This window comes from Mya arenaria, chromosome 13, assembly GCF_026914265.1.
Source record: "Mya arenaria isolate MELC-2E11 chromosome 13, ASM2691426v1".
Classification (NCBI taxonomy): Eukaryota; Metazoa; Mollusca; class Bivalvia; order Myida; family Myidae; genus Mya; species Mya arenaria.
The window spans coordinates 49,840,743-49,867,829 of record NC_069134.1 but is presented as its reverse complement, the minus strand read 5'-3'; the positions used below and the strand labels follow the sequence as shown (position 1 = coordinate 49,867,829).

General features: G+C 34.6%; 1 protein-coding gene across 3 annotated transcripts; it reads right to left on the bottom strand.

The window, feature by feature from the left end:
• Nucleotides 1–1,377: 1,377 nt before the first annotated feature.
• LOC128214083 (uncharacterized) lies at nt 1,378–20,218 on the bottom strand. 3 transcript variants are annotated; one of them, XM_052920337.1, is made up of 11 exons: nt 20,029–20,218; nt 19,546–19,673; nt 10,977–11,021; nt 10,403–10,526; nt 9,594–9,701; nt 6,474–6,518; nt 4,568–4,666; nt 4,009–4,148; nt 3,672–3,843; nt 3,163–3,219; nt 1,378–2,899 (listed from the first exon to the last, which is right to left on the bottom strand). In XM_052920337.1, exons 2-10 carry the CDS (start codon nt 19,639–19,641, stop codon nt 3,167–3,169), a joined length of 882 nt encoding a protein of 293 aa, XP_052776297.1. In that variant the 5' UTR covers nt 19,642–19,673; nt 20,029–20,218; the 3' UTR covers nt 1,378–2,899; nt 3,163–3,166. The 3 variants fall into 3 exon arrangements, with proteins under 3 accessions (XP_052776297.1, XP_052776296.1, XP_052776295.1); XM_052920336.1 differs by lacking the exon at nt 20,029–20,218 and adding an exon at nt 19,888–20,022; XM_052920335.1 differs by lacking the exon at nt 20,029–20,218 and having other exon boundaries at nt 19,546–19,881.
• Between the last annotated feature and the right edge of the window lie 6,869 nt (nt 20,219–27,087).

Genomic DNA, 27,087 nt, shown 5'->3' with positions numbered 1-27,087 from the left:
GACTTAAGAAGTTTCGAGAAATTGGACACTGGTGTGTTTCAAAACACGTTTTTCGGAAAAAAGCTGTAACACAGAACTAGCATGTTTACACAGAAATAGCATTCACATCAGCATTCGAAACTCCTCGGCCATCTCCATCGAAAACAACCCCGGATTTACGCGGTACATAAGTAGAAGTAGTTCGTAAAAACAAAAATATAGTCTTAATTAGTTGTAGTAATTTACGTGTATATTTGCATAAATAATTAAGATTCCCTAGAGTTAAGTCATTATGTTTACCTGCTAAACTGAAATTACTACGTGATCAATACTTGCAGCGTAGTTAAATATAAAGATTTATAACATTGTAAACCGCCGTGTTCCGAATGGTACATCAAAAAACATCACTCGTTAAAATAAGGAAGTGAAATATAAAATGCAAATTTGGATACAACCTTACGAATACCTGAAATTTAATTGAACTCATTTTGATGCATATCTTTTATTTAATTACAAAAATAATTTTAAAAATGCACTCCAAAAATGAGGAATAAATGTCGAAAACAATGGTTCTTGTGGAGGGTACCGAGTTTGATTTGAAAGAAATGAGCATAAAAGACGGTATTTTTACCTTATGGGATTATAGTAGAACACAGTATATCTTTTAGCATTCACCAATCATTTAATATTTTTGCGCTTTCTGCTATTATACACGGTTACAATCTTGTTATCAGTAATTAATATTTTCCATAAATGCATTAGTTAGTAAAAAGTTAAAGGCAAATCAGTCAATATTTATGTTTGTTATACATGTGTATGTATTGATTTTGAATAAGCGTGTCAATTTAACAGTCAGCATAATGCATGGTTATTTTATGATATGTCAATAAAATTTCCGGTTCGGTGGATGTGGGCTGTCTGTCGATCGTGTTCGTATGTATATTGCATTAAAACGATGAACCAGATATACCAAGAGTGACATAACAAGCCTCTTCTACGAGTACATAAAGGAGTAAAGGCAAATAAAACCGAAACAAAGTAATTACAGTCGAACCCCGTTGGCTCGAACTCGTTTGGCTCGAAGTCATCGTTGGCTCCAACTAGATGTAAAGGACCGTTTGCTTTATACTTAAGGTAAAAAATCCCGCATGGCTCGATTTTTCTGAGGCTCGAAGTATTTTCGCCGGTCCCTTTGAGTTCGAGCCAACGGGGTTCGACTGTATTTTGATTTCCGTTCAATTTCCTACATCATTTGCTATAATAAATTCTGTCGTTACACGATTACGTAAGTGAACTTAAAAAAAGGTTGGATCATACATAAGCATTGTTTTTGCAACGACTGTACTTGAACTCTGAGACAAACATGAAATGAATTAGTTTGACAATTTACAAGATGTATAAGCTTTATGTATATGTTTAATATATGGATGTGACTTTCTTTCCGAAGAAATACAACAACAACTGGACAGGCGAAACGTAGGTTCCAATAACTACAAATGATTGTCAACTACAGTTACTTATCTATATAGATAATTTAAGTACTCAAGTCACTTCGTTCTTGAGTTAAAGCTGCACTCTCACAGGTTGACCGTTTGACAGGTTTTTTGTCTTTGAAAGACCCAATTTTGCGTATTAATGTCTTGAAATCAGTGATACTAGAATTGATGTGTTATGGCTTAAAGCTTTACTAACGCTTTAAAAATGGAAATTTCGGCAATTTCCCAAACGATTGAGATTTGAGACCTGTCAATCTTTGAGAAGGCAGCTATCAAAAATGATAAGGACTAAGAGTTCAATGGAGTATAAATAGGCGGGAATTCGAATACATGTAATATTAAATTCATTGGTCCACAAAAAAAATGCATACAACAATTTTAGTAATATAACATAACTTAACCAAAAATCACAAAATCATCCATGCTGCCCGTATAAACACATTAATGTTAACTAGCACTATTTCTAGTTATAAAAAATGTAGCAGGTGGCTTTTTTATGGTGAAACTTATTTTCGAATATAAGTAAATAGTTAGATGACAGGATGTAAAATCTTTATGAATAAGCATTTACAATGTGTCAGCCAATGAGGTTGTATTCTAAGTCAGTTAGATCACCTGAATTAATATCTTAATAATTTAAAAGGGCTCGTTCGCTGCAACCACTCCTCCTGTTCTTAAAGGTGATAGACAGCAGCTGGTTTAAAAACCAGCAAAGAACAGCCTCAAAACAAGCCCAGTATTGTCAATGCGAGCTAATGTAGGAGGCCGATAATACATCACATTATTAAATAATGAACGAAACAATCATGTTGCTGTCGCATCTGTGTTTCTCCGTGTAAAATAGCCCATTTTGGTTTCCCGGTTTAAATCATATCTGTTTATGAGTAAAGATACATATACCGACGCCATTTTTAAACTTATTGGGATTTACGTGGTAGAAAACCATAATGAATTTTCAAATTGGAAAAATGCTCGAAAATTGCGAAAGATAGATGTGTTATAAGCGATGTGATACATCAGAAAATAAAATCGATGCGGTGTACACAACGATGTCAATTGTATTAAAGTTTTTTGACAATTTCTTTTTCTTGCAATTGTATCATCTACCCGTTTAATAATTAAGAATTAACTTCATGTCATATAACTTTTTCGTATTTCTAAAAATACTGTTTTCAACCATTGCCTAATAACCTGATAATGTTCACGTAGTAGAACAAAATATCATACAACAATCTGTTCAGCCAATAATAGCTAATTATTTAAACATATAATGGGCAAAGATCTTTTTTATCCAGAAAAAAATGAAACAAGCAGCAGTATCCTGATTATCTGTAATCATTTAGTCTCCGATTTAATATCACAAATTAAATGAGAATTATTTCGCTGTTTCACATCATCAGGAATGTTTTATTACACTATATATCCTGCAACGAAAAGAAACGATAAGTTACTATTGGTAATCAAGTTATCATCAATATTGTCTTAATGATATCCGTGTAAACGTTAAACATATTTTAACGTTTTAAAGATGATAGGTATAAAGAATAAATACAGAATAACTAGTTCATCTTTTGGAATGCACCAACAATAAAATCTTAACAGTACATTTTTGTCGATATCAGAATATAAATAAAGACTTATCAAATAGTTCATAAGCGATTAATATATAGGTCAAGTTCTTTAATACCTTTTTAAGACTGTGAAAAACTGCAATTCTGTAGATCTTTCTTTTCATCAAGATGAACTGAAATACAATCAAAGGGGTTAGACCAAATATAGGTATAGGAACATTCTTGGTCTCAGCCAGTTTATTTGCTGAAAGCTCATGAATAGAGAAAGAGATTACTTGTTGCATAAGGATACATTTACACAAATATTTTAAATAGTGATAATTAAATGTCAACCCAATGGTCCCGATTGCGCATGAGGCTGACATAAAGAAAAATAAATATCTATATGTTCGTGTTAACTTTAGGTTTCATTAAATGAACGATTCGATTTTTTAACATTCTAACTTAAGGTTTTAAAACTTATTTATCCTTGATAACTACAAACCTATCACTAATTTGCCTCTTGTTCATTCTTGTTATTTGCTTGGAAAGGATTTTCGTTCATTACTGATGACTGAAAAAATGTAAAGAATTCGTACCGAACATAGTTTCTTGCTTGCATTTTATTTCTATGAAATATACTAACATCTTATATCTGTTGTATTTAAAGGAGCGCATATACAGTTCATTGGCGTATTTTCTCGTTCGCCGTCTAAAATGCACTCAGTCCAGTTTGCAGGTCGCCCAGCATCGTTGCAAGACTTCATACTGTCCGCATAGGCAATGGCCTTCCCAAGAGTGAAACAATTGCACATAACCTGTGGATTGCAATATTTTTTGATATTTTTTTTTTATCGATAAACAAATGTAAGACTGCCTCAATTTAGCCACACAGTAAAAAATAAAATTACGAATACTAGGCATAAAGGTCACAAAGGTTCTTCAGGTTTGGGTCGTTAAAAAACAACTTATTAATGTATTACCTCTTGGAAATCTATTTGGTCACACGTCAGTCCTGTCCAGTTGTAGTTGCAGTTGCAAAATGGTGGGTTTGAGACGTTATTGCAAATGATTTTACCGTTATTTCCGCATTTATCAGGTGCCATTTGAATCAGGTCACAGCCTATACATATGTAAAAACAAAACATCAATTTTCGACTTGATAATAGTCTAATGCAATCGTTATTCATATTTATCTACTAAACATGGCTTTGGAAGATTGAAAGCATTCGTCTCAGAATTCTGTAAATCGGGTGAGTAGACTGGGGAGCGTACATACGTGTTCGATAAGAGTCACCTCGCTCCTGGCCCTTTACATATTGACCCTAAAGCAATAGGGGCCATCTGCGCACTATGACAAATACCAAGCAGTGCATACCAAGTATTAACCGGAAACGAACATGTGACGCTGCCGTTCAAGTACTGCCATGCTGCGCAAGCGAAACAGACACCCCATATTGATTGCCACTAAATTGTATCATTAGTAGAGTTTGAACTTATGGCTCGTGCATGTAAATATAGGTTCATTCTATTAAAACTTACATACAATTTCCTCTACGGTGGTGTTACATATAATGTGTTGCCCCAGGAGGTTTGTCAGGTTAACCGTTGAAATACAACTGTCATTGCATCGGAAACAATCTGTTCAAACAAGAGATGACCGAATGGTGATTAAAGCATGAACAACAGGGCATGTCGTAGAGAAAATGAGTTTTACTTTTCAATGAGTTCGGTATTTAGCATAATTCTACCATTTCTACTATAAAATGAGTTCGGTATTTAGCACAATCCTACCATTTCTACTGTAAAATGAGTTCGGTATTTAGCATAATCCTACCATTTCTACTGTAAAATGAGTTCGGTATTTAGCATAATCCTACCATTTCTAGTTTACAACGAGTACGGTTTAGCATAATCCTACCATTTCTTCGTTACAACGAGTTCGGTAAAATAGCATAATCCTTCTATTTCTTCTTTACAACGAGTTCGGTATAACATAATCCTACCATTTCTTCTTTACAACGAGTTCGGTATAGCATAATCCTACCATTTCTTCTTTACAACGAGTTCGGTATAGCATAATCCTACCATTTCTACTTAACAATGAAATTGGAACATAGCATAATCCTATCATTTTTTTTTTACAACAAGTTCGGTGTATAGCATTATCCTAGCATTTCTTCTTTACAACGAGTTCGGTGTATAGCATAATCCTACCGTTTCTGCTTAACAACGAGTTCGGTATAGCATAATCCTACCATTTATATTTTACACTTTGTTTGGTATAGCAAAGTCCTACCATTTCTACTTTACAATGAGATAGGTTTAGCATAATCCTAGCATTTCTTCTTTACAACGAGTTCGGTATAGAATAATCCTACCATCTCTACTTTAAAACGAGTTCGGCATACTATAATCCTACAATTTCTACTTTTCAACGAGTTCGGCATACTAAAATCCTACCATTTCTACTTTACAACGAGTTCGGTATAGCATTATCCTACCATTTATATTTAACACTGTTTTCGGTATAGCATAGTCCTACCATTTCTACTTTACAATGAGATCGGTTAAGCATAATCCTACCATTTCTTCTTTACAACGAGTTCGGTATAGAATAATCCTACCATTTCTTCTTTACAACGAGTTCGGTATAGAATAATCCTACCATTTCTTCTTTACAACGAGTTCGGAATAGCATTATTCTACCATTTCTATTTACAACGAGTTCGGCATAGCATACTCCTACCATTTCTACTTTTCAACGAGTTCGGTATATAGCATAATCCTACCATTTCTACATTACACTGAGTTCGGTATAGCATTATCCTACCATTTCTATTTACAACGAGTTTGGCATAGCATAATCCTACAATTTCTACGTTTCAACGAGTTCGGTATATAGCATAATCCTACCATTTCTATTTACAACGAGTTCGGTATATAGCATAATCCTACCATTTCTACTTTACAATACACGAAAGCATGATGTAACATTGAGTTTGTAAACATGATAACAAGATCCAAACATTACTACTATACAATAAGTACATACACACGATAGCTTAATTTAATATTTCAACTTTTGAATGAGTTAGTAAACACGTTATCATGATCCTGATATTTCTGCTTAACGATGTTTCTTGAACAAGATTGCATAATCATATCATTTCTGCTTAACTTTATGAGTTCGTCTAAATCACTTGTAGTAATTTAGCATACCCCCCCCCCCCCCCACAGTGATTGTGTCAACCTTATCAAACTCTGGTAATATTGTCAACATAAGCAAACACCAAGCTATATTATCATCAAAACAAACCTTAATTATATTGTCAGCATCAATCAACAGTAATTAAGCGTACATTTTCGATTTACTTGTTTAAATTGTCACTATCCAATCGTTTATTTTTCGCCTTGGCATTAAAAGTCAAAAAAGAAAAATACTGACCGGGCTTTTCGATGAGAGGATTTTTACGGCATACTTGTCCTTGTCCTGGAAGAACAAAAACGAAAGAATAATCATTAATGAAAAAAGACATCACCATAAGTTTCTTTTCAAATTTAGCACAACAAGGAGAGAATCCCACCCCAGCGCTGTTATGTCAGAAACAGCTAGACCTCATGAATACTTTCAGTAGAAATAAGTTTAAAGGGGCTGTCTCACAGATGATAAAATAGCGAAAAAAAATATTGTTGAAAAATGACATAAACTTGGCATCGATGTGTACAATGCATTGAAACTTACTTACTGAAGTACCACATAGTTTATAACTTTTTAAAGTTCAGCAGTTATTTCGTATTTTTCCATTTAAAAAGTTACTGGGTATGTCTACCAGGTAGAATTCATTCCTTATGCGTGATTGGCTAGTCGGTGTTATTACGTGATATTACCGAGGTAGGTTTATAGTTTAATTATGTCACACGAGTGAATAAGCCTTAATAGCTCAGTAGGTAAGACACTGGTCTTCAATTTTGGCGACGCGGGTTCGAACCCAGTCTCCGACACAATTTTTATTTACATTTTGGTACTTTTTTTACAATTATGATATCAAAGCGTAACATATTAGATAATTGTCCTGAGATTCGTTACAGAAAAAAAAAGTGACAATCTGTGACACAGTCCCTTTAATGAAAGATGTTTATGGTGATCTTTGATCGAATGTCGTCCACAACGCTGTGTGTCAATACCGGCCGATGGCAGTATGGTGGAGTGGCATGGTCCTCTGTCAAACAATAGTCCATTGATTATGCGGACCCTGCTGTCCGAAACTTGTTGAGTGCATTATTGACATTTGACCTGCTCATCCTAATTCAAAAGGGGAAATCTACTGGTCAAGGCCGACCAAAACGTATTTGCAAATATATGACCTATCTTCATGGAATGAACCATAATATAACTAGACTTGCATCTAATCGCTGAGTACTTGAAATTAATTATTCAGTTTATTTGTTATCTTTTGCTTGATTCATCATTGTTTTCAAGTTGATGCGTGCTCTGATGTTGCATTTATTAAGTTTTATTTTAGTAAATTAAATATGATTTTAGTAATTATTGACATTTGATAAAACAATAGTGAGGTTATCGCCATCTTATCTAGATAAAGCTCCCAGTAAAATCCGTGTTATCGGTGCCATTCAAACGGAACACCGCAATATTTATCGACGCGATATTCCAATATTTATCAAAAGACAGCTTGTTGTTTTTTGTGCAAGGAGTGGGTTCTTCTGTCTTCCGTTCTTTGCGTGTATCTGTTCACTCGTACCGTCAAACTTTGTTGATTAATTAAGGGTACAAGTGTGAGGTTATGGCCATTAAACTAGTTAAAGCCCCCGGTCGACTCGGGTTCCAGCGAAACTATGTTTGCTTGGCCGTTCCAAGGCGGTGATCCCATAATTTAAAAATAATGCATTTTGATGAAGGTGTATTTTGTTTGCTGTAATTGTAATTGAGTTTGTGGTGTAAGTTTGTTTTTGGTATGTGTACTTGTGAATGTGGTGTAAATATGTTTTTGTCTCTAGTTCATTGTCGTTTGGGCCCTTTCAAACTATATTGTCAACATAAGCAAACACCAAGTCATATGATCAGCAAAACAAACCTTATTTATATAGTCTGCATAATCAACATTGCTTACATGTTCGATTAACTTGTTTAATTTGTCACTATCCATCCGCGTTTTCTACGCCTTGGCTATTGAAAGTCAAAAGTGATATAAAAAATATTTTTTCAAAGAGAATATACAAACCGGGCTTTTTGTTGAGAATTTTTTTTCGCATGCTTTTCCTGTAAGAACAATAACGAAAAAATGAACATTGATGTAAAAAACACACACCGTAAGTTCATTCACAAACACAACATTAAAACGAGAAAACCCCTTGTTTGCAAGTTGATGCGTTTTCTGGTGAGGCATTATTTATTTATTTTAGTCATTATTGACAAAAGATGAAACTATAGTGAGGTTATTGCCATGCTAACTAGATAAAGCTCCCAGTGAAATCCGTAGTGTTTTCAATGACCATTCCAAGGCGGTACCCAAATATTTATCAATGCGGTATGCCAATATTTTTATCAAAAGACTGCTAGTTTCTTTTGCTCGGAGGGCATATTCTAAAACCTGGCCTGGCCTGGCCTGGCCTGGCCTGGCCTGCTGACTCAGCATGTCGTGCCAGGCCATGCCAGATTTTATACATAATGAGAGTTCAAGCTCTAAATATACACAAACACAATAATAGACCTTTATTTAAAAATTAAACTGCATGTTTGATATAATATTTTTTCTGGGATTTATCTAGATAAAAAAATGTAGTTTATGTGAATGCATTAAATTAATTAATTTTATTATACAAAAATCAGGTTTTCAATTGAGCTATGCATGTAGTTTTGAACACTTTGATGTTCAACTATATGAACTGTAAGATGGAATTTCTACATCTTAAATAAAGTCAAAACATAACAATCATCACAAATGAAATATATATGTATGTAAAAATAAAATATATATCTTATGTATCTAAATAAAACTCAGAAAAAAACATTACATTAAACATGCAGTTTCATTTCTAAATAAAGGTCTTTCATTGTTTTTCCAGTATATTTAGTGCTTGTACTCTCAATATGTATGAAATCTGGCCTGGCCTGTGAATTGGTGTAGGTGGTGTAAATATGTTTGTGTCTCTAGTTCAGTGTCGTTTGGGCCCTTGCTTATTGCCCCTAAACTGGGTTTATTTTAGGATTTTTGACAACTTGGGTTGTCTCTGCAGTTTTTCAATTCATAAATGAGAATAATAGGTATATATAATCAATCATGCACATGGCATAACATATATGTTTTATGTAGAAAATATACTGTCGTTATCTATTTACTTTTATAATTTATTAACTAATTTGTTTCCAACAAACCCTTCTTCTGAATAAATCTTTAACTGAAGTTACTTTATGCGCTGTCATTCATTCTTATTAGAATTAAAAAAAAAAAAAAAAAAAAAAAAAAAAAAAAAAAAAAAAAAAACTACACGTCTCTATAGAACATATGGAACGTTATATATCATACTGACATCAAAGAGCTCTTGCCTTCATGTTCATGCCGATGTTTAGAAGAAATTACAGTCGCTGTACATTTCTCGCAGTAATGGGTATCATTACATGGTTGCTTAGGGTTCACAAGAAGATCAGGGCTATCTGAAAAAAGTAAGGAGGTAATCAACGACCGTTTGAAGAACTAAACGGTTTTTAAACAAATATAAATGATAAACATCATTTAAATGACAAATTTAGTCAAATGCCATGCTCGTCGAAACATTTTAGAACACTGAACAATTTCCAACCAGTAAAACAATTCAAGCTTGGCGACCAGTAAAGCAATGAATACGTAAATACTAGAATATAATGAACAATTTCCGACCAGTTAACAATTAATATGTAAAGACTAGAATATAATGAACAATTTCCGACCAGTTAACAGTGAATATGTAAAGACTAGAATATAATGAACAATTTCCGACCAGTTAACAGTGAATATGTAAAGACTAGAATATAATGAACAATTTCCGACCAGTTAACAGTGAAGCAGTATACGCTTGACGACCAGTGAAACAATGAACAGTAGCCGACCAGTAAAGCAATGAATATGTAAAGACTGGAAAAAACGGAAGGATTTCAGAAATCAGGAAATGAATACTCAAAATAAATTGATATGTTCTTTTACTGAAGATAGCCTACACAGTTGTTAAAATGGACTTCGTCTATGAACAACATTTGTACGTTAACTGTAGACAAAAGGTTATGAACTTAGCTTTCAAATATCATACGTACATGATTTAAACGTTATAATTTGATAATACATATATTTAACAAGTAAACGAATAAAAAAGCCACTATACTTCGTTGTCGGAGAAATTGTACACCGTGTTCTTTAGATATGTTCGGATGAGATTCTTCGGTACTTATTAGAGGCTTGCTGAAATAGCCGATACCGAAAGCTACAGCAAGTGTAATTGTTGCGATCTGAAATGAATTACCGCAGGTGAAACTGTAGCATTCTCATGAAGCAAATTGAAAACAAATAGTGCAAGTGAAACTATTGCATTTTGCAGTAGCAATCTGAAATAAAAAAGCGCAATTGAAACTATAGCAATCTGAAATAAATTACTGTAAATAGATTTGTACAAATCGGAAATTCTGCAGGTGATAATGTGCCGAACTAGATAAAAACGGTTTTATTAATATGACATTGTTAGTGCCAGAAAAAACCAAACCGTAACACATAAATATATCAATATAAGTCTTATATTAGTGCACTAACAACTTGTTGTTTTATTCTTCAATTTGTTTATTTTAAGTTTAAACTCATAGTTTACAATGAATGTTTTGTGAATACAAACCAAACTCATATTTGTTAACAAAAACTCTTCAGTATTTTGATGGTTGTTGACACAAGTAAGACAAATCTCTTACCAAAATTGTAAAAAACCAGCGTCGACAAGTTGATCGCGAGTTGCTCTGAAAAAACAACATGATTATGATTACACAAAGGAGTCTGACGGATAATGTACTACAGACATGGCAATACTTGTAGCGGCGTCGAGGCTTATATCCTGCAAGAAAAAAAATCGAAATCACACACTATATCCTCATACTTAAAACAGCTATTGCGGCTTAAAGAAGCACACTATAGATATGCACTTTGGCGCTTTTTGAAATTGGAGAAATTGGGGCCACGTAGCTATTAATTAAATCAATATAAATTGATAAGCTATTATCTGAAAGCAAATCATATGTTTTTGTTATGATCATTTAAGTGAAATATCACCAAATAATTGAAAATATTTATTGACAGTCAACTTGGGCAGTGATAGTTCACTCATTTGGATCCGACTTGATATTGTAAAATGACAATGTAATAGTTAGACGATATGAATTAATATCTTAATGATTAAGAATGGACAGAGTAAGCGTAGCCCTTCTTTATCATTAAGATGTAACTTCAAGTTATCTTACTGACTTAGAATACAACCTAATTGGCTGACACATTGTCAATGACTCAGAAGATGTGTATCGAATGAATGGCAGTAGGCGGATCTTTAAGCCTAGTACTTAATGCTGTAATTGCATTGGCTGAAACTATAGGTTGTATTCTAAACTGCAAAAGTCAAGGTCGAGCGTCAACTTCAACGCTTTAGTAGAACAGGACACCATTAAATGCGATTAAAGTTAATTAAACATTGTTTAATATTCTTTATATATTTTTGAACTCGTATAAAATGATCTCATTTTATAAAATGATCTCATTTTGTTCATCAGTAAGGTTGTCGAAGCTAAAAGTAAATTGTCGATTTTAAGTGGATGGAAGGCACGGGTTTCTCTAAACATTTCTATAGGTTCTATTAAACATATTTTGAACTGGAAGAGAAAGTGTTCCACGACTTCAATATCAGCTCCACATGCACATGCAGGACTTTGCATTAAGTACTAATTTTAGGTCACCGCTTTATTCCTCACGTAGCACCGGGAAGCATAAACTAGTTTTAGTCTTATACCACTGTTTGCAAATCAAGCTTATCAAGCACCGTTCACATCGCAACTTTGCACCGATAAGAACAGTCAGACTGGGCTCGACATGGCTTTTGAAGTCACCGTGCAGCGTTGACATTCGCAATTGCGCCTGTTATGAGCCGCCAATCATAAAAATATTATTGTCAATCCAAAATATCTAAGATCATTAAAATAGCGCAGACCAGCTGTTAAATGATAGCAGTTTTGTCATTCAATACTTGGCAGAAGGGTAGATTGTAACCGCCTTTATTCAATGCTTTAAATCGCTCAATTTTTATTAAAATACCGAAGCTATATAACACCGGTCTTGTTGACTTACGTGACCCATAATGTAACCAGAACCTCTATCGCCTTCTCAGCAGATAACGTTTTTAACTTGTTTACAATAGTATTATCAGTTGAAACACATGCACTTACAGTAACACTGTAAGATAATAATGAAATTGATCGAAAGGATCTAAATAAATCTATGTATCCATCGTCAAACTAGCTATCTCATTGTAATCCTAACAATTATTATTATTGTTACTATTATTATTATAATCATTATTATTATTATTATTATTATTATTATTATTATTATTATTATTATTATTATAGTAGTATTAGTAGTAGTAGTAATAGTAGTAGTAGTAGTAGCAGTAGCAGTAGCAGTAGCAGTAGTAGTAGTAGTAGTAGTAGTAGTAGTAGTTAGAGTAGTAGTAGTAGTAGTTTTCAGGGTATTGCATTAATTTGAAATCACATAAAAGATCACCAGCAATATTTACGACGACAACGATACGCATCTTAATTTGAATAAAAAAACCCAACTGCTTTCGTTCGTGTCTCCCGTAAATGTATAAAAAATATACTTGTAAAAGCAAGTTAACTCACAGTACTCGAAAATAAGTTTGAAGAACTTTGCTCAAAATGCGCTCGGTTCCTCGAACACACTCATTTTCTGTGCCAGAATGCAAAAACATCCAGATGTGTTTACCTTACAGAAAGTATTTATATACCGAAAGTAAATATCAAGATCTCAATGTAACACCCCAAACTAAATGCCAGAAAATCAAGGTAAATCACAAAGCGTATATAAGGATCCCATGATCTCAGGATTTCCTTTTTTATATTTAAAGAAACACGTACTTGTTATCACTAAATTTTAAAAATAAGTGCACCTATAACCAATAACGCTGCAAAATCAAATAGACACAATGTGTTTTTTATCTTAACTCTAAGTAGTGATATATATATAATATGTGTTCTTACTTATTTGTGACCTGATATGTATCTGTATTAACTAATATTATAATCCCTTTTCAAATCGTTCTCATTGTGAAGAAAGCTTTGATGTCTTATACTAAGTCACTCTCGTTGGCACGATGTTGCGCGAGAGTGCGATCTTGTGTTGTGGGGGTAACCGGAGTACCCTGAGAAAACCCACTCGTCCGGCTTGGTGATTACTAACCAAACTAACATGCGCCCCGGCCGGGAATCTAACCCCGGTCGCCTTGGTGAGAAGCGAGTGAGCTCACCAATGCGCTAACCGGACAACCTGATAGATTTATGATCTATTATTTTGGGAAATGCCCTTTCCATAAAACTATCAGTTAAGAAATAACATTATTGTCTGTATATAACATAAATCGTCAGTCTCTTGTCTTAACGGGGTTTACGTTGAACCTTTTGGCTACTGAGCTTGTTTCTATACCAAATTCCCTTGGGTGAATTGCCTTCGCTTATGTAGTAATATTTAAAAGAAAAGTGAGGAAGAGCAAGGTTGAACATTCAAATGACGTTATTGTATATTGTTTTGTTTTCTATTTGTCAGATGGCGTCTTTTGTTGACCTCAAGAGCAAAACATCGTACTTCTTAAAAAAATGCTGACACTAATAATTTTGGATACAGTTGCCTTTCCTCTGATGAACTGTTACATCTATGTCCAAATTTAGGATGACTTATATCTCTTGTAAAAGGGGTTTTTAAAGGTTCGATTCCCGACTTGGTTACATATGAGTTTGGTTAGTGGTCACAAAGCCGAACAAATATTTTTTCGGGTACAGATTTCCCCCACAACACGAGTCCAATCAACATCGTGCAAACGAGAGCGACTTAGCATACGTTAAATAACTTTCTTCACAATCGTTGTAAAATAAATGAAGTTTAAACTGAACTTCTTCGTAAATTTTACAACAATGTAAATTTTTAATAAATAAAAACATGTACTTGTCATCCTATCTAAGTAGGGTTTTCTCTATTTAGGCATAAAGGCTCCATACCAAAAGACGATAAAATATTTTGAACCAGTATATAGAGGGTAGAATATGGAAACTTGGTGGGACAGTGAGGGGTTATGCGTATATAAACCAGTTATGCCCCCAATGAGCTAGTGTTTGACTGAACTCGTGTTCTACTGACAGTTCCAACGCGGTAATCCCATCAGTTAATGATAAAGCTGTGTCGATGCATGTGTTGTTGTTGTTGAGTTTATAAAGGTCTGCCCGCGCCCTATAATGGCTGCATTATGGCTTGTCCCCGTCACATCCCCAAGTGTGGCTTTAACAGAAGTTTGAAGCCAAAGGGGGAGTTTTACCCCCATCGGTTGATGGGATATTCGCCAAAGGAGTAATTTTGAACCCGAAATGCAGCGAAACCTGCGTTGAATGACATCTAAAGTGGTCCCACAGCTCTGAATATTGGATATGGTTTCATTTCTCTAGTCTTAACTACAGTTGTAATTTTGATATTGCATTGTATCTTAAAAAAACACATTTACATGTAAGAAAGGTATTTTTTAAAGGATGGGCAAGACTCGCGGTCAGTTCATTGACAAGAAAGTGCTGTGTCGATGCATGTGTGGTCCATTAGTGGTGCTCTTTACGTTTTGTTTTCTCAGGGACGGGTCCAGGAACTGACGTCAGAGGAAGCGTTACCATCTGACAAGCGCCCCCCTCTCAAAACCAAAATTTAAATAGATTTAAAATGTTGGCAGTTGTTTTAACAATATCTAGTTCGAAATGTTGCATTTTGAGCGTATTGTATTACACTTTTATCCGATATTGACATAAAAAATAAATATAAAACTTACAGGCTTTTGAACCGGGATGTAAGTCTCAACCTTGATTTTACAAATACATGGGTTTCACAGCAGATATGTTAAGTTCGGGAGTTATGGTTGTCAATAACCATTGCAACTGCGCAAAAGACCGCCGATAAAACTATCCAACTTTCAGTTTGATTATTTAACCGTCATAATTTTTATTTTTGTAGGCATAACCCACGTACATTTACAAATACAGCTGGTCAACAGGATGCGAGCATACACCTAGTTTACATGGGTTAAAGTGACACTCGTATTAAATACACCTAGGTTACATGAGTTAAAGTGACACTCGTATTAAATACACCTAGGCTACATGAGTTAAAGTGACACTCGTATTAAATACACCTAGGTTACATGAGTTAAAGTGACACTCGTATTAAATACACCTAGGTTACATGAGTTAAAGTGACACTCGTATTAAATACACCTAGGTTACTTGAGTTAAAGTGACACTCGTATTAAATACACCTAGGTTACTTGAGTTAAAGTGACACTCGTATTAAATACACCTAGGTTACATGAGTTAAAGTGGCACTCGTATTAAATACACCTAGGTTACATGAGTTAAAGTGACACTCGTATTAAATACACCTAGGTTACATGAGTTATAGTGACACTCGTATTAAATACACCTAGGTTACATGAGTTAAAGTGACACTCGTATTAAATACACCTAGGTTACATGAGTTAAAGTGACACTCGTATTAAATACACCTAGGTTACATGAGTTAAAGTGACACTCGTATTAAATACACCTAGGTTACATGAGTTATAGTGACACTCGTATTAAATACACCTAGGTTACATGAGTTAAAGTGACACTCGTATTAAATACACCTAGGTTACTTGAGTTAAAGTGACACTCGTATTAAATACACCTAGGTTACATGAGTTAAAGTGACACTCGTATTAGATACACCTAGGTTACATGAGTTAAAGTGACACTCGTATTAAATACACCTAGGCTACATGAGTTAAAGTGACACTAGTATTAGATACACCTAGCTTACATGAGTTAAAGTGACACTCGTATTAGATACACCTAGCTTACATGAGTTAAAGTGACACTCGTATTAAATACACCTAGGCTACATGAGTTATAGTGACACTCGTATTAAATACACCTAGGTTACATGAGTTAAAGTGACACTCGTATTAGATACACCTAGGTTACACGAGTTATAGTGACACTCGTATTAAATACACCTAGGTTACATGAGTTAAAGTGACACTAGTATTAGATACACCTAGCTTACATGAGTTATAGTGACACTCGTATTAGATACACCTAGGTTACATGAGTTAAAGTGAAACTCGTATTAGATACACCTAGCTTACATGAGTTATAGTGACACTCGTATTAAATACACCTAGGTTACATGAGTTAAAGTGACACTCGTATTAAATACACATAGGTTACATGAGTTAAAGTGACACTCATATTAAATACACCTAGGTTACATGAGTTATAGTGACACTCGTATTAAATACACCTAGGTTACATGAGTTAAAGTGACACTCGTATTAAATATACATAGGCTACATGAGTTATAGTGACACTCGTATTAAATACACCTAGGTTACATGAGTTAAAGTGACACTCGTATTAAATATACATAGGCTACATGAGTTATAGTGACACTCGTATTAAATACACCTAGGTTACATGAGTTAAAGTGACACTCGTATTAAACACATACGCATATATGACAAACGGAAATTTTGAGTAATAAACCTTTACATACTTACTAAAAATGCATATATGGAAAATATTTACTACTGATAACAAGATTGTAAACATGTGGGGATTTATTTTCTATTTCCTTCATATCACATTATCAGTTTTGAATAGATTGTAGAATATTTATCGTTCTGAGCAAATTGGATATCAGGATACATCAAGATTTCAACCGAGATAAACATTTTGTTCATGTTTATTCAAACTGTTTGGACGGACCTATCAACGTTTGTTTTTTTAATATCGGAAGAAAGCATTAAAATATTCAAATTCGCGTCTTATATTGCCAAGTATTAGTCAATACTATCCACATAAAACCATATATAAACATTTCTAAAGTTAAAGGGATAAGGCGCAATGTCAAAAGAGTTGCGCCACCTAAGTTACTTTCCCCCTCCCCCAACTCCGCACTCACCTAAGGCCCAACTCCCAAGATCCGCCCCTAACAACTTTAATTCAGTATCAGTAATGACAAGTGTTTTCCTAACATCGAGCAGTATTTCATGTTCAAGAGTCACTTGCACACAGTCCCTATAGGCAAGTGGTGAAAAGAAATGAAAGAGATGGAAGTACTCGGAAACAGTAGTGCGCTTCAAATAATGAAGTTACACGACTCCCACAGTGTTATGTGCTTAAACGATTAGTTAACCATTTATGATATGGCCATTTTTTCTGTCGTAAGTTTGTTTTTACAGTTTTTATATAAATATTCTCTGACTGTAAGGTATGGCTTAGCTATTTAGATAATTTGGAGGCTATAAACAGTGTTATATAAATTCCCTAGGTATGTGGCACTCCGACAGACAGCAAACACTTGTTTCGACGCCTGTCAATGCAAATTTACATTAACATTTAAAGCTGCACTCTCACAGATTTACCAGTTTTACAACTTTTTTATTTTTTTGTCTTGGAGAAAGCAATGTATTGCGTAAATATCTGCAAACCAATGATATAAGATTGCTGACAAAAGATCAGATCGCAGATGTTCATATTTCCGTTCAAAAATTAATATTTATGCTATGCAACTCTAATTTGTAAATCACAAAAATAGTTTTACTCAATGTAAATATTAAGTGTGCTATATTAAAGGAACCTCTTATTAATCAAACAAGTGAACATGAATGTGCGAAAATATATATTTATTAATATGATGCAGGAAGTAAATTAATGTGGAAAACATTATTTCAAAATGTCATCAATGGCAGTGCAAGCTTTCTATGTGATTTTTTAAAACAAGTAAATAAATTCATTTTTTTCAAGTTTGCATGACGCATTTGTTTAAAAACAACAAAAAAAAACGCTTGAAATGTGTGACCAAATTTAGTTGTTCATTGCCTATGTTGATACAATTGAATACGAAGGTAAAAACAATCGAAAAATTAGTTTTACAAACACGTAGGAAGACCCCGCTGTTACTTTTTTTTCGAGGCTAATAGACTATAAGTATCTTCCATGACCGAAAGTGTTTCTTGCGTATTTAGTTCGGATTTTATTTGTAAATTTGTTTTAAATTGACATGTTTTTTTCTGAAAACATAAGTTTTAAAGATTTGCACTTTAATGCTCAGTCAGGTTTCCAATAACAATTTATTTCAATATGAATACATACATAAGAAATCAACGTGATGTTCAAAACTGCAGGCAACGGAGTCTCTACAGCAAACTTAATGACGTTTTTGATAGCGAAATTGTCCAATACGGCAAATATACTTACAAACTTTGGTCAAAGGTGGAAAAATGGTCAGTTAAGAAAGTCAGTTTGGAAAACTTGGACAATTAAAATCCATTATTCAGAAGTTACAGCATAGTCAAAGCTAATTATTGAGCTCGTGGGAAGCACTATTTCAATTAACAATGACCAGGAACAAGAGCTGTCACAGAGACAGCGCGCTCGACAAGTTCACCGCTTTTAACCAGAAGTCGAATAGTAAACGCAAAAAATGCATTACAGTGTTTGCATTAATAAGTTAAATGGGATGGATTGTTGGGGGCTTTGAATAAAGTTTCAATGCAATCCATCCAGTAATTGCCGGGATATATTCACTTTGCATGCTTAAATGCACAACCTTTACAGCAATTTTAGGTCGAAAAGTTAAAGGGCATTATATGTTTTATGCAAAATAGAGTTATCTAGTTTCATTAATAATAAGTATTGTGGATGGTTTAAAAATCCTTGTTTAAAGTGCAATTCAATACGTCAAGAAATAGCTGTGATATTAGCTTATGTTTGCCAAATTGCAAAACCATGAGCAGATTGTCCAAGATAAAAACTAAAGGGTGATAATTTTCATTATAAGGAAAAAGAGTTATTTTATTTGATCTATTTGAAAAGATTGATTGGATGGGAAGTCCCAATTCATTTCATATTGTGCATCTTTGCTGAGATATTAAATTTGCTTTCATGCATAACCTGAACAAAGTAGTAAACGGAAGCCGACTCCGACCTCGGGGTGAGTTGTATTGCTTTCATATTCTTCGAATAGTTGAGCTTAAAATGGGCAATTAAGGAAGGAATCCTACTCACATGATCGGAAAAGAAAACGTAATTCGTTTTGACAAACACTATTTTAAGACCTAAATCGATGAGTCTAAATAAAGGAATTCAATTAATAATACTAAATAAAATGCAAGTTTCTGCAAACCGTTACCTGGCCATGGCTGCTGTCATTCTGTTGAGAGGATTCGTCATCACCAATGCCAACAGCAAGCATCTCGGTCCGACTCTCGTCTTGAGGCGAATCCATAAAATCCTGCTTAGCTATATTGTTTCACCAATCTGCAGAATAATGGGAATATAATGTAATTATTTATATGATAATTCCTCTCTGGGACATTCCGTACGGCGGTAATGTCTATGAATAGTCCAGTCATAATTACAGACAAATCTTGATTTAAACACGATATCATTAATCCATAGGAAGTAAAATAATTAAAACATATGTAAACACATGCGATTTATAAACAGTGAAATGATATTTAAAAACACGTACACGAGCTGGATAATAGATAAAACCTTCAATAAAGAGCTCGCATGATTCTTGGAATGATTTTATAGCTTTTTCTTCAAATCAAAGCAGAACGCATTCATGAATTCCCCTTTATTTAGCTTTTTAGTTTCGGTTTCAACGTACATGTTTATATCTCATGACAAGATAAGCGTTTAGCGACCTGATTAATATCCTTCATCAAGTTAGTATTCGTATATTTTATTCCCAATCCATGAAAAGAGCTTTCATTTTAAAAATGAATGGATTTGTGTTTTTTGCTACTAACGGGACGGTATAATTCAATTGGCTTATTTTTCTTTTCATTTGTGCGATATTAGAGTCAGACATAGTAAGAAAACAATATATGTTTATGTCACAAGTGCGCCTGCGTATCTATAGGCCGGGCTAGATTTAAACTCGTGAGCGCTAACCATTCCTAAAGTGAATAGTACGTTGAATAACTCATTTATGAATGTATGTGCAAATGCTTTCAAAAAGAAAAGATATGAAATTAAAATTAGATTATTATTTAAAGATTTTTATGAGTAAGGACAAACAAGAACGGTTAACGATTATTAAAGATGCACTCTTATTCCCACGTAAGATTTACCACAATTAATATTATTGTTTCAATATTCCAGAAAGGATGAATAAATGTCAAAAGACAAAGGTTCTTATGAAGGATACCGAGTTTAATTTGAAAGAAATGTGCATAAAACACGGTATTTCAACCTTTTGAGACAATAGTAGATCACAGTAAATCTTTTAGTATTCACCAATCATTTATAAGTTTTGCGCTTTCTGCGATTAAATACACGGTTACATTCTTGTTATCAGTAATTGAAATTTTCCATAAATGCATAATTTAGTAAGTAGTTAAAGGTTAATCACTCAAAATTTATGTTTGTAATACATTTGTATGTGTTGATTTTGATAGTGTTACTTTAAGGTTGTAAATCTAATTCAAAATAGGAATCTGCAATCTAATGGCAAATTGTTAGATGTTAAAATAGAGCAGAAATCCTTATCACAGCCTTGAGATCCTACATGATAAGAGCTGCAATACGAATGACAGGCCTGAAGACACTAGCGGCTCTAACGGGGGCGCACCCGGCGCGCGCCTCCCTAACATCGTCCAAGATTACTTTTTAGTTCAATATAGGAGAAAAAAAATACACACCCAAAATGTACTATTTCGGACTAGAAATTGTTATAAAAAGCCCCCCTGGCAACATTTTCAGACAATCATTAGACAAAATAATTTAGGTTCTGAGGGAAAGGTGCATGTCGAAAATTCACGCCTCCTCTAACGTTAATTCCTGGATAAGCACCCTAGAAGTGGCTGTGGTTTAAGTGTTTCAACAATTTTGCCGAAAAAAAATTGCAAGGTTCACTTAGTTGTCAGCTTTAGTCACAATTAATTGAGCTAAAATGAGTTTGTATTATGAAAAAGATCGGTGTCATTTGTTCCTTTATAAATACATTATACTGCATCAAAAAACTACTGTTTGCACATAAAACCTAGCGACGCGGAATCGTGAATCTACGGAATGCCGTTAGGGCCATCGCCTATGAATGTGTTGATCTGAAACGCGATACTCGATGGTACGATGATGAAAACGCGAAATCACGAAACTACGATGGTGAAAACGCGATAGTAGGATGATGAAACGCGATAGTACGATGATGATAACGCGACAGTACGATAACCAAAACGCGAAAATACGACAGTACGATGATGATAATGCGATAAACTATCGTGTTTTCACTATCGTACTGTCGAGTTTTCACCATCTTAATATCGTGATTTCGCGTTTTCATCATCGTACTATCGTACTGTCGCGTTTTTATCATCGTACTATCGCGTTTTCATCATGGTACTGTTGTGTTTTCATCATCGTACTGTCGCGTTTTCATCATCGTACTGTCGCGTTTTCATCATCGTACTATCGCGTTTTCATCATTGACTGTCGTGTTTTCATCATCGTACTGTCGTGTTTTCATCATCGTACTATCGCGTTTTCATCATCGTACTGTCGTGTTTCATCATCGTACTATCGCGTTTCCACCATCGTACAGTCGTGTTTTCATCATCGTACTATCGCGTTTTCATCATCGTACTATCGCGTTTTCATCATCGTACTGTCGTGTTTTCATCATCGTACTATCGCGTTTTCACCATCGTTCTATCTCGTTTTCATCATCGTACTGTCGTGTTTTCATCATCGTACTATCGCGTTTTCACCATCGTACTGTCGTGTTTTCATCATCATCGCCTTCCGGTGCGCATGCGCATAGAAGAGAGCTTGTATTAAGTCATTGAATCATGTCTTCAACTGAACCTTTCATCACGCATTTTGAATTGATCTGAAATACTGTTCATTAAAAGTTTAAACAACTATGAATAAATAGTAGTAGTAGTATTAGTGGCAGTAGTAGTGTTATTAGAAATAGTAGTAGTAGTAGTGGCAGTAGTGATGGTGTTGGTGTTGGTGGTGGTTGGTGGTGGTGGTGGTGGTGGTGGTGATGGTGGTGGTGGTGTTAGTAGAGGTAGTGGTAGTGGTAGTGGTAGTGGTAGAAGTGGTAGTGGTAGTGGTTGTGGTAGTGGTAGTGGTAGAGGTAGTGGTGGTGGTGGTGGTAGGAGCGGTAGAAATAGTTGTTGTAGTAGTAGTAGTAGTAGTAGTAGTAGTAGTAGTAGTAGCAGTAGTAGTAGTAGTAGTAGTAGTAGTAGTAGTAGTAGTAGTAGTAGTAGAAGTGGAAGTGGTATTGGTGGTGGTGGTGGTGGTGTCGGTGGTGGAAGTGGCAGTGGTGGTATTGGTAGTAGTAGTAGCAGTAGTAGTAGTAGTAGTGGTAGTGGAAGTAGTCGTAGTTGTAGTGGTAGTGGTGATTGGTAGTAGTGGTAGTCGTAGTAGATATGTTAGTGGTAGTGGCAGTGGCAGTTGCAGCGGCAGTAGCAAAAGCAATAATAGTCGTAGTAGAATTATCATTCGTAAAAAAGACATTACTACTACTACTACTACTACTACTACTACTGTTGCTGCTGCTACTACTGCTACTACCATTACTACTACAACTACTACTGCTACAAATACTACTATTGTGTCAATCGTTGTTGAAACTTTTAATGAACAGTATTTCAGATCAATTAAAAATGCGTGATAAAAGCTTCAGTTAAAGACATGATAGAATTACTTAATATAAGCACCCCTGAAATCGACATTTTTTAAGCGCATGCGAACTGGAAGGCTATAGTACGATGATGCAAACGCGATAGTACGATGATGAAAACGCAAAAACACGAAACTACGATGGTGAAAACGCGACAGTACGATGGTGAAAACACGATAGTTTATCGCATTATCATCATCGTACTGTCATATTTTCGCGTTATCATCATCGTACTATCTCGTTTTCATCATCGTACTGTCGCGTTTTCACCATCGTAGTTTCGTGATTTCGCGTTTTCATTATCGTACTATCGAGTATCGCGTTTCAGATCAACACATTCATAGGCGATGGCCCTAACGGCATTCCGTATGAATCAGCTAAAAAGCACTGCACGTAGGCCTATTTGCACCGAAAGTATAGCCATTTTGTACCACTCCGAAAGCGATAGCAAACAGCAAGTGTTTGTCACGGACACCGGATATAGCTCAAAAAGTGATAAGTAAACAGACAAATATGCGGTTGTTTTAATTTACCAGAGGTAAGATCTTGCTGTGTAAACGCATATCTATCGTATCCACAAATGAAGCAAGTATTTGAATTAATAGCTGAATACTAAATTTGGCCTATGGTATACTTTAAAGTGCTTACGATTTAGCAGACTTCGTAAAATGTTTCTCCAAATCTGAGCTGATCACCTCAAAACTTACAGAATTTCGACAAGTATTGTTATTTTTAGGAAATATATCGAATAAATAAAACATCTGAATCGAAGGTTTTCACAAGCATAAGCTCAACTATTTTTATTGTGAGATATGGCAATGTAACTTTTAAACTGTAAAGATATGCCCTTAGAAATGTTCACAGTACTGTACTGGGGATAGCCGTATAATGTACTGGGGATAGTTTCAAAGTTGAGAAATTTGTGTCCTGGTGATAACATATAAAATGGGACAAAATTGACAGTAACACTGTTAATATACAATATACATGTATATGTCTATTTCTAACTTTCAAATAATCTGCAAAAAGTGAGAGTACAATTTCATAAGAAATTATTGAGCAAACTTTAGTAAACAATGAGTTTGATCAATGCTCTCCTAAATGAACGTAATGAATGCAAGCTGCGTAAATATCAGGGTTGGTCACAATACATTTTTTTCTAACTGAAATGAACAAACAGAGACCATTATTCTGTTCTAAGTAATACCAAAATCGACCCAAGCTAAGAAAAAAGCTTAACGTGTTCCAAATTTGATTACAATATCTCATTCCCTACTGGTGACTTTCTGTGTGCAAAAACGTACCTTGATTTACAACGCAATACTATACATATAGATAGCAGACACCAAAAACATTCTTCGGCCATATGTTTTGAGTTACTCAATAAATCAGATTACCGGCGTATTTCAAATTTTTAGATATTGATGCTGGTGAAAAACACATCATGGTTAACTTATATGTATGAATGAAACAGTTTTAAGTGCATACAATAAATACAAATTGCTCTCATCCCTCGATATGGACATCGAACAATTTCCCTCGAGCTCGCGTATAGATAAATAGCCGTAATCATTATTACAGTCTCGTTATTCTAAATACATCGTTACTATCCTCAGTCCACTTGATAGCTATCCTCTGTGGTGTTATTTATTTGCTTCATCTATCCCCAGTACACTGCCAGGGCATCAAAAGGTATGAATATCTCCGTAACAACAAAATATATCAAACTGATATTTTACACATTACTAGATTATGTAATTACAATGAAATCGCTCGATTCAGTTTTTATTCTTATTTTCAATTTTGTTGATTTATGTTTGAAATCGTACCACATAAATGAACATTTGTGAGCGATAATGCAACTTTCAGAGTGAGTTGGGCTATTATACAAAGAGGAGACATATTTCCATCATAGTCGTATATTGCACAGTTTCAAGTAATTCAAAACTCTTCTATTTTGTTAAATATATCAACGTAAAATACAAACAATGATAGAAAACTGACCATGTGTCAAAATCAAACGCTATCGATTGATCATTTTTTAGCTATATCCGGTGTCCATTCCAACACAGTGACATTGGCACGTACAAAAATAAGCTCAATCGCTGACACAGGATGTCGGCTCTCTCCTATACGTGCAACCGATTTGAAGGCTATAATAATGTTGCACTGATTCGATATTTACTTGGTGTATTTGAGTGGAGAAAAAGCCACGATCATTCAATTCACCAAAATCTTCAAATGCAAAGACAGGAGTGAATTTTATTTTATTTATAAACGTTCAATGAGAAATTCTTAAGATTATTTGCCGGTGTTGTTACTTGGATTGGGCTAAAATATAAACAATCTACACATACTATCTGTCAGAAAACCATGAGCAAGTCCATTAAGTTGGTTGATATCAGCCACTAACGACCATTAAAATTGTCAATTTTCATGACTAATTGTACACAATATTGTTTTTAAAACTTAGCATAAAGTTTAAGTTCAAAGAAACGGTGTTTCTTAAAAAAACAGCAACCTTGGTTCTTGGTTGGAAAACTCACGGCTAACCAAAGTTGTGCTAGATGTACAGCATCATTACCATTTTGATACAAATGTCATCAAAGCAATTACACTTATGATGTATGATGTATTTTTGTGATCCCAGATAAATTTCCAGAAAACGAAAATAAGTTTACTAGCAAATTTACGCATCACAGTGGAAATTTACATAAGGAAATTACCAACGCAAGATATGAAACCAGCCAAATAAACCTTTCTCTCCACCCATACACTTTGATATCAGATACCGTATGCAGGACATATGCACTTATTCCGTATATCGTTCCTCTGTTATCATGCAGCACTTTTATGTGGTATGAAAGGGGCATTTCCTAAAATGCTTCGTTCCTGGAACGAGTTGAGTCATGTTAACAGGAATAAGTTGAGTCATGTAAACAAAGAGCGCGGACATGTATTTGATATTAATTTGATAAAAATACAGGGGGACATCCGGTGGCCAAAATTCTACCACCATTTTGAATATGTATGAACACAGGTTTTTAAACCTCGAATGACCTAAGGCAAGATGTGTGGGCTATCGTACCGTATCGTACCTTTTGAGGAGTTGGCACAGTTGCTCCGGCTTGATTTTTATTCATTTGCAGTGAACTCTGTATCTCCCTGGTGAGCACTTGTTCGTAAAGTACTCTTATATGTTAATATATTCCTTAAAGTTGATGCTCACGCCTATTAAGCTTTTATTTTATGTTGTCGGTCTGTCCACATGGTTTCCGGTCATTTATTTATGAACAATTATGCCCAGGGACCTCAAACTTGGTAAAACAGGTTGGCCATGAATGGCAAATGAACATTATTGGTATCGATTTCAGTAGGTCAAAGGTCAGGGTCTTGCTTACACAAAGAATATGTTTCCATACTATTTTTCTGTTCAATGTTTTCATTAAACAAATGTGTTTCATAGATACACGTTAAATTATTCTTAAAATTATTCTTAAAATTTTCATTTCAAAAGTACAGCAGACGCGTTTTGATTGATCAACTCCATCTCAAAGTGACCTTATCGTATTCATGTTCATATTTAGCTCTTTTATATTGTTAGCACACTGTTGTAGAAGAAAAAATGGCTTCTTCGAAGCTCTTTTGAGGGCTCTCCTGACTTTCATTTTATGGAATATTAACTTAAACACTGCAAGCAACCAAATATTTTTTTTCAGGTAAAAAAAATATTATTTTTTTGTGAGGGGCGGGGGGGTCTCTGGGGCCATTAGATTCGCGGAATTCTGCGAATCCGCGGACAAATCACATCCCTGCAGTAAACTAGTTAAGATCCATAATGCAGTAATGTTTCGTTGACCGTTCAAAGGCGGTGATATATAACGATATGTTGATGGGAGTGTTGTCCTTCCGTTATTTATTTTCAAGTTGTATGTCCTTTGTTTAGTGTCTGATAGGCCTTAGAGTTGTACCGTTAAACGTGGTCTTTGTTAAAGCTGACTCTCACAGAATTATTGTTTTGACAACTTTTTTATT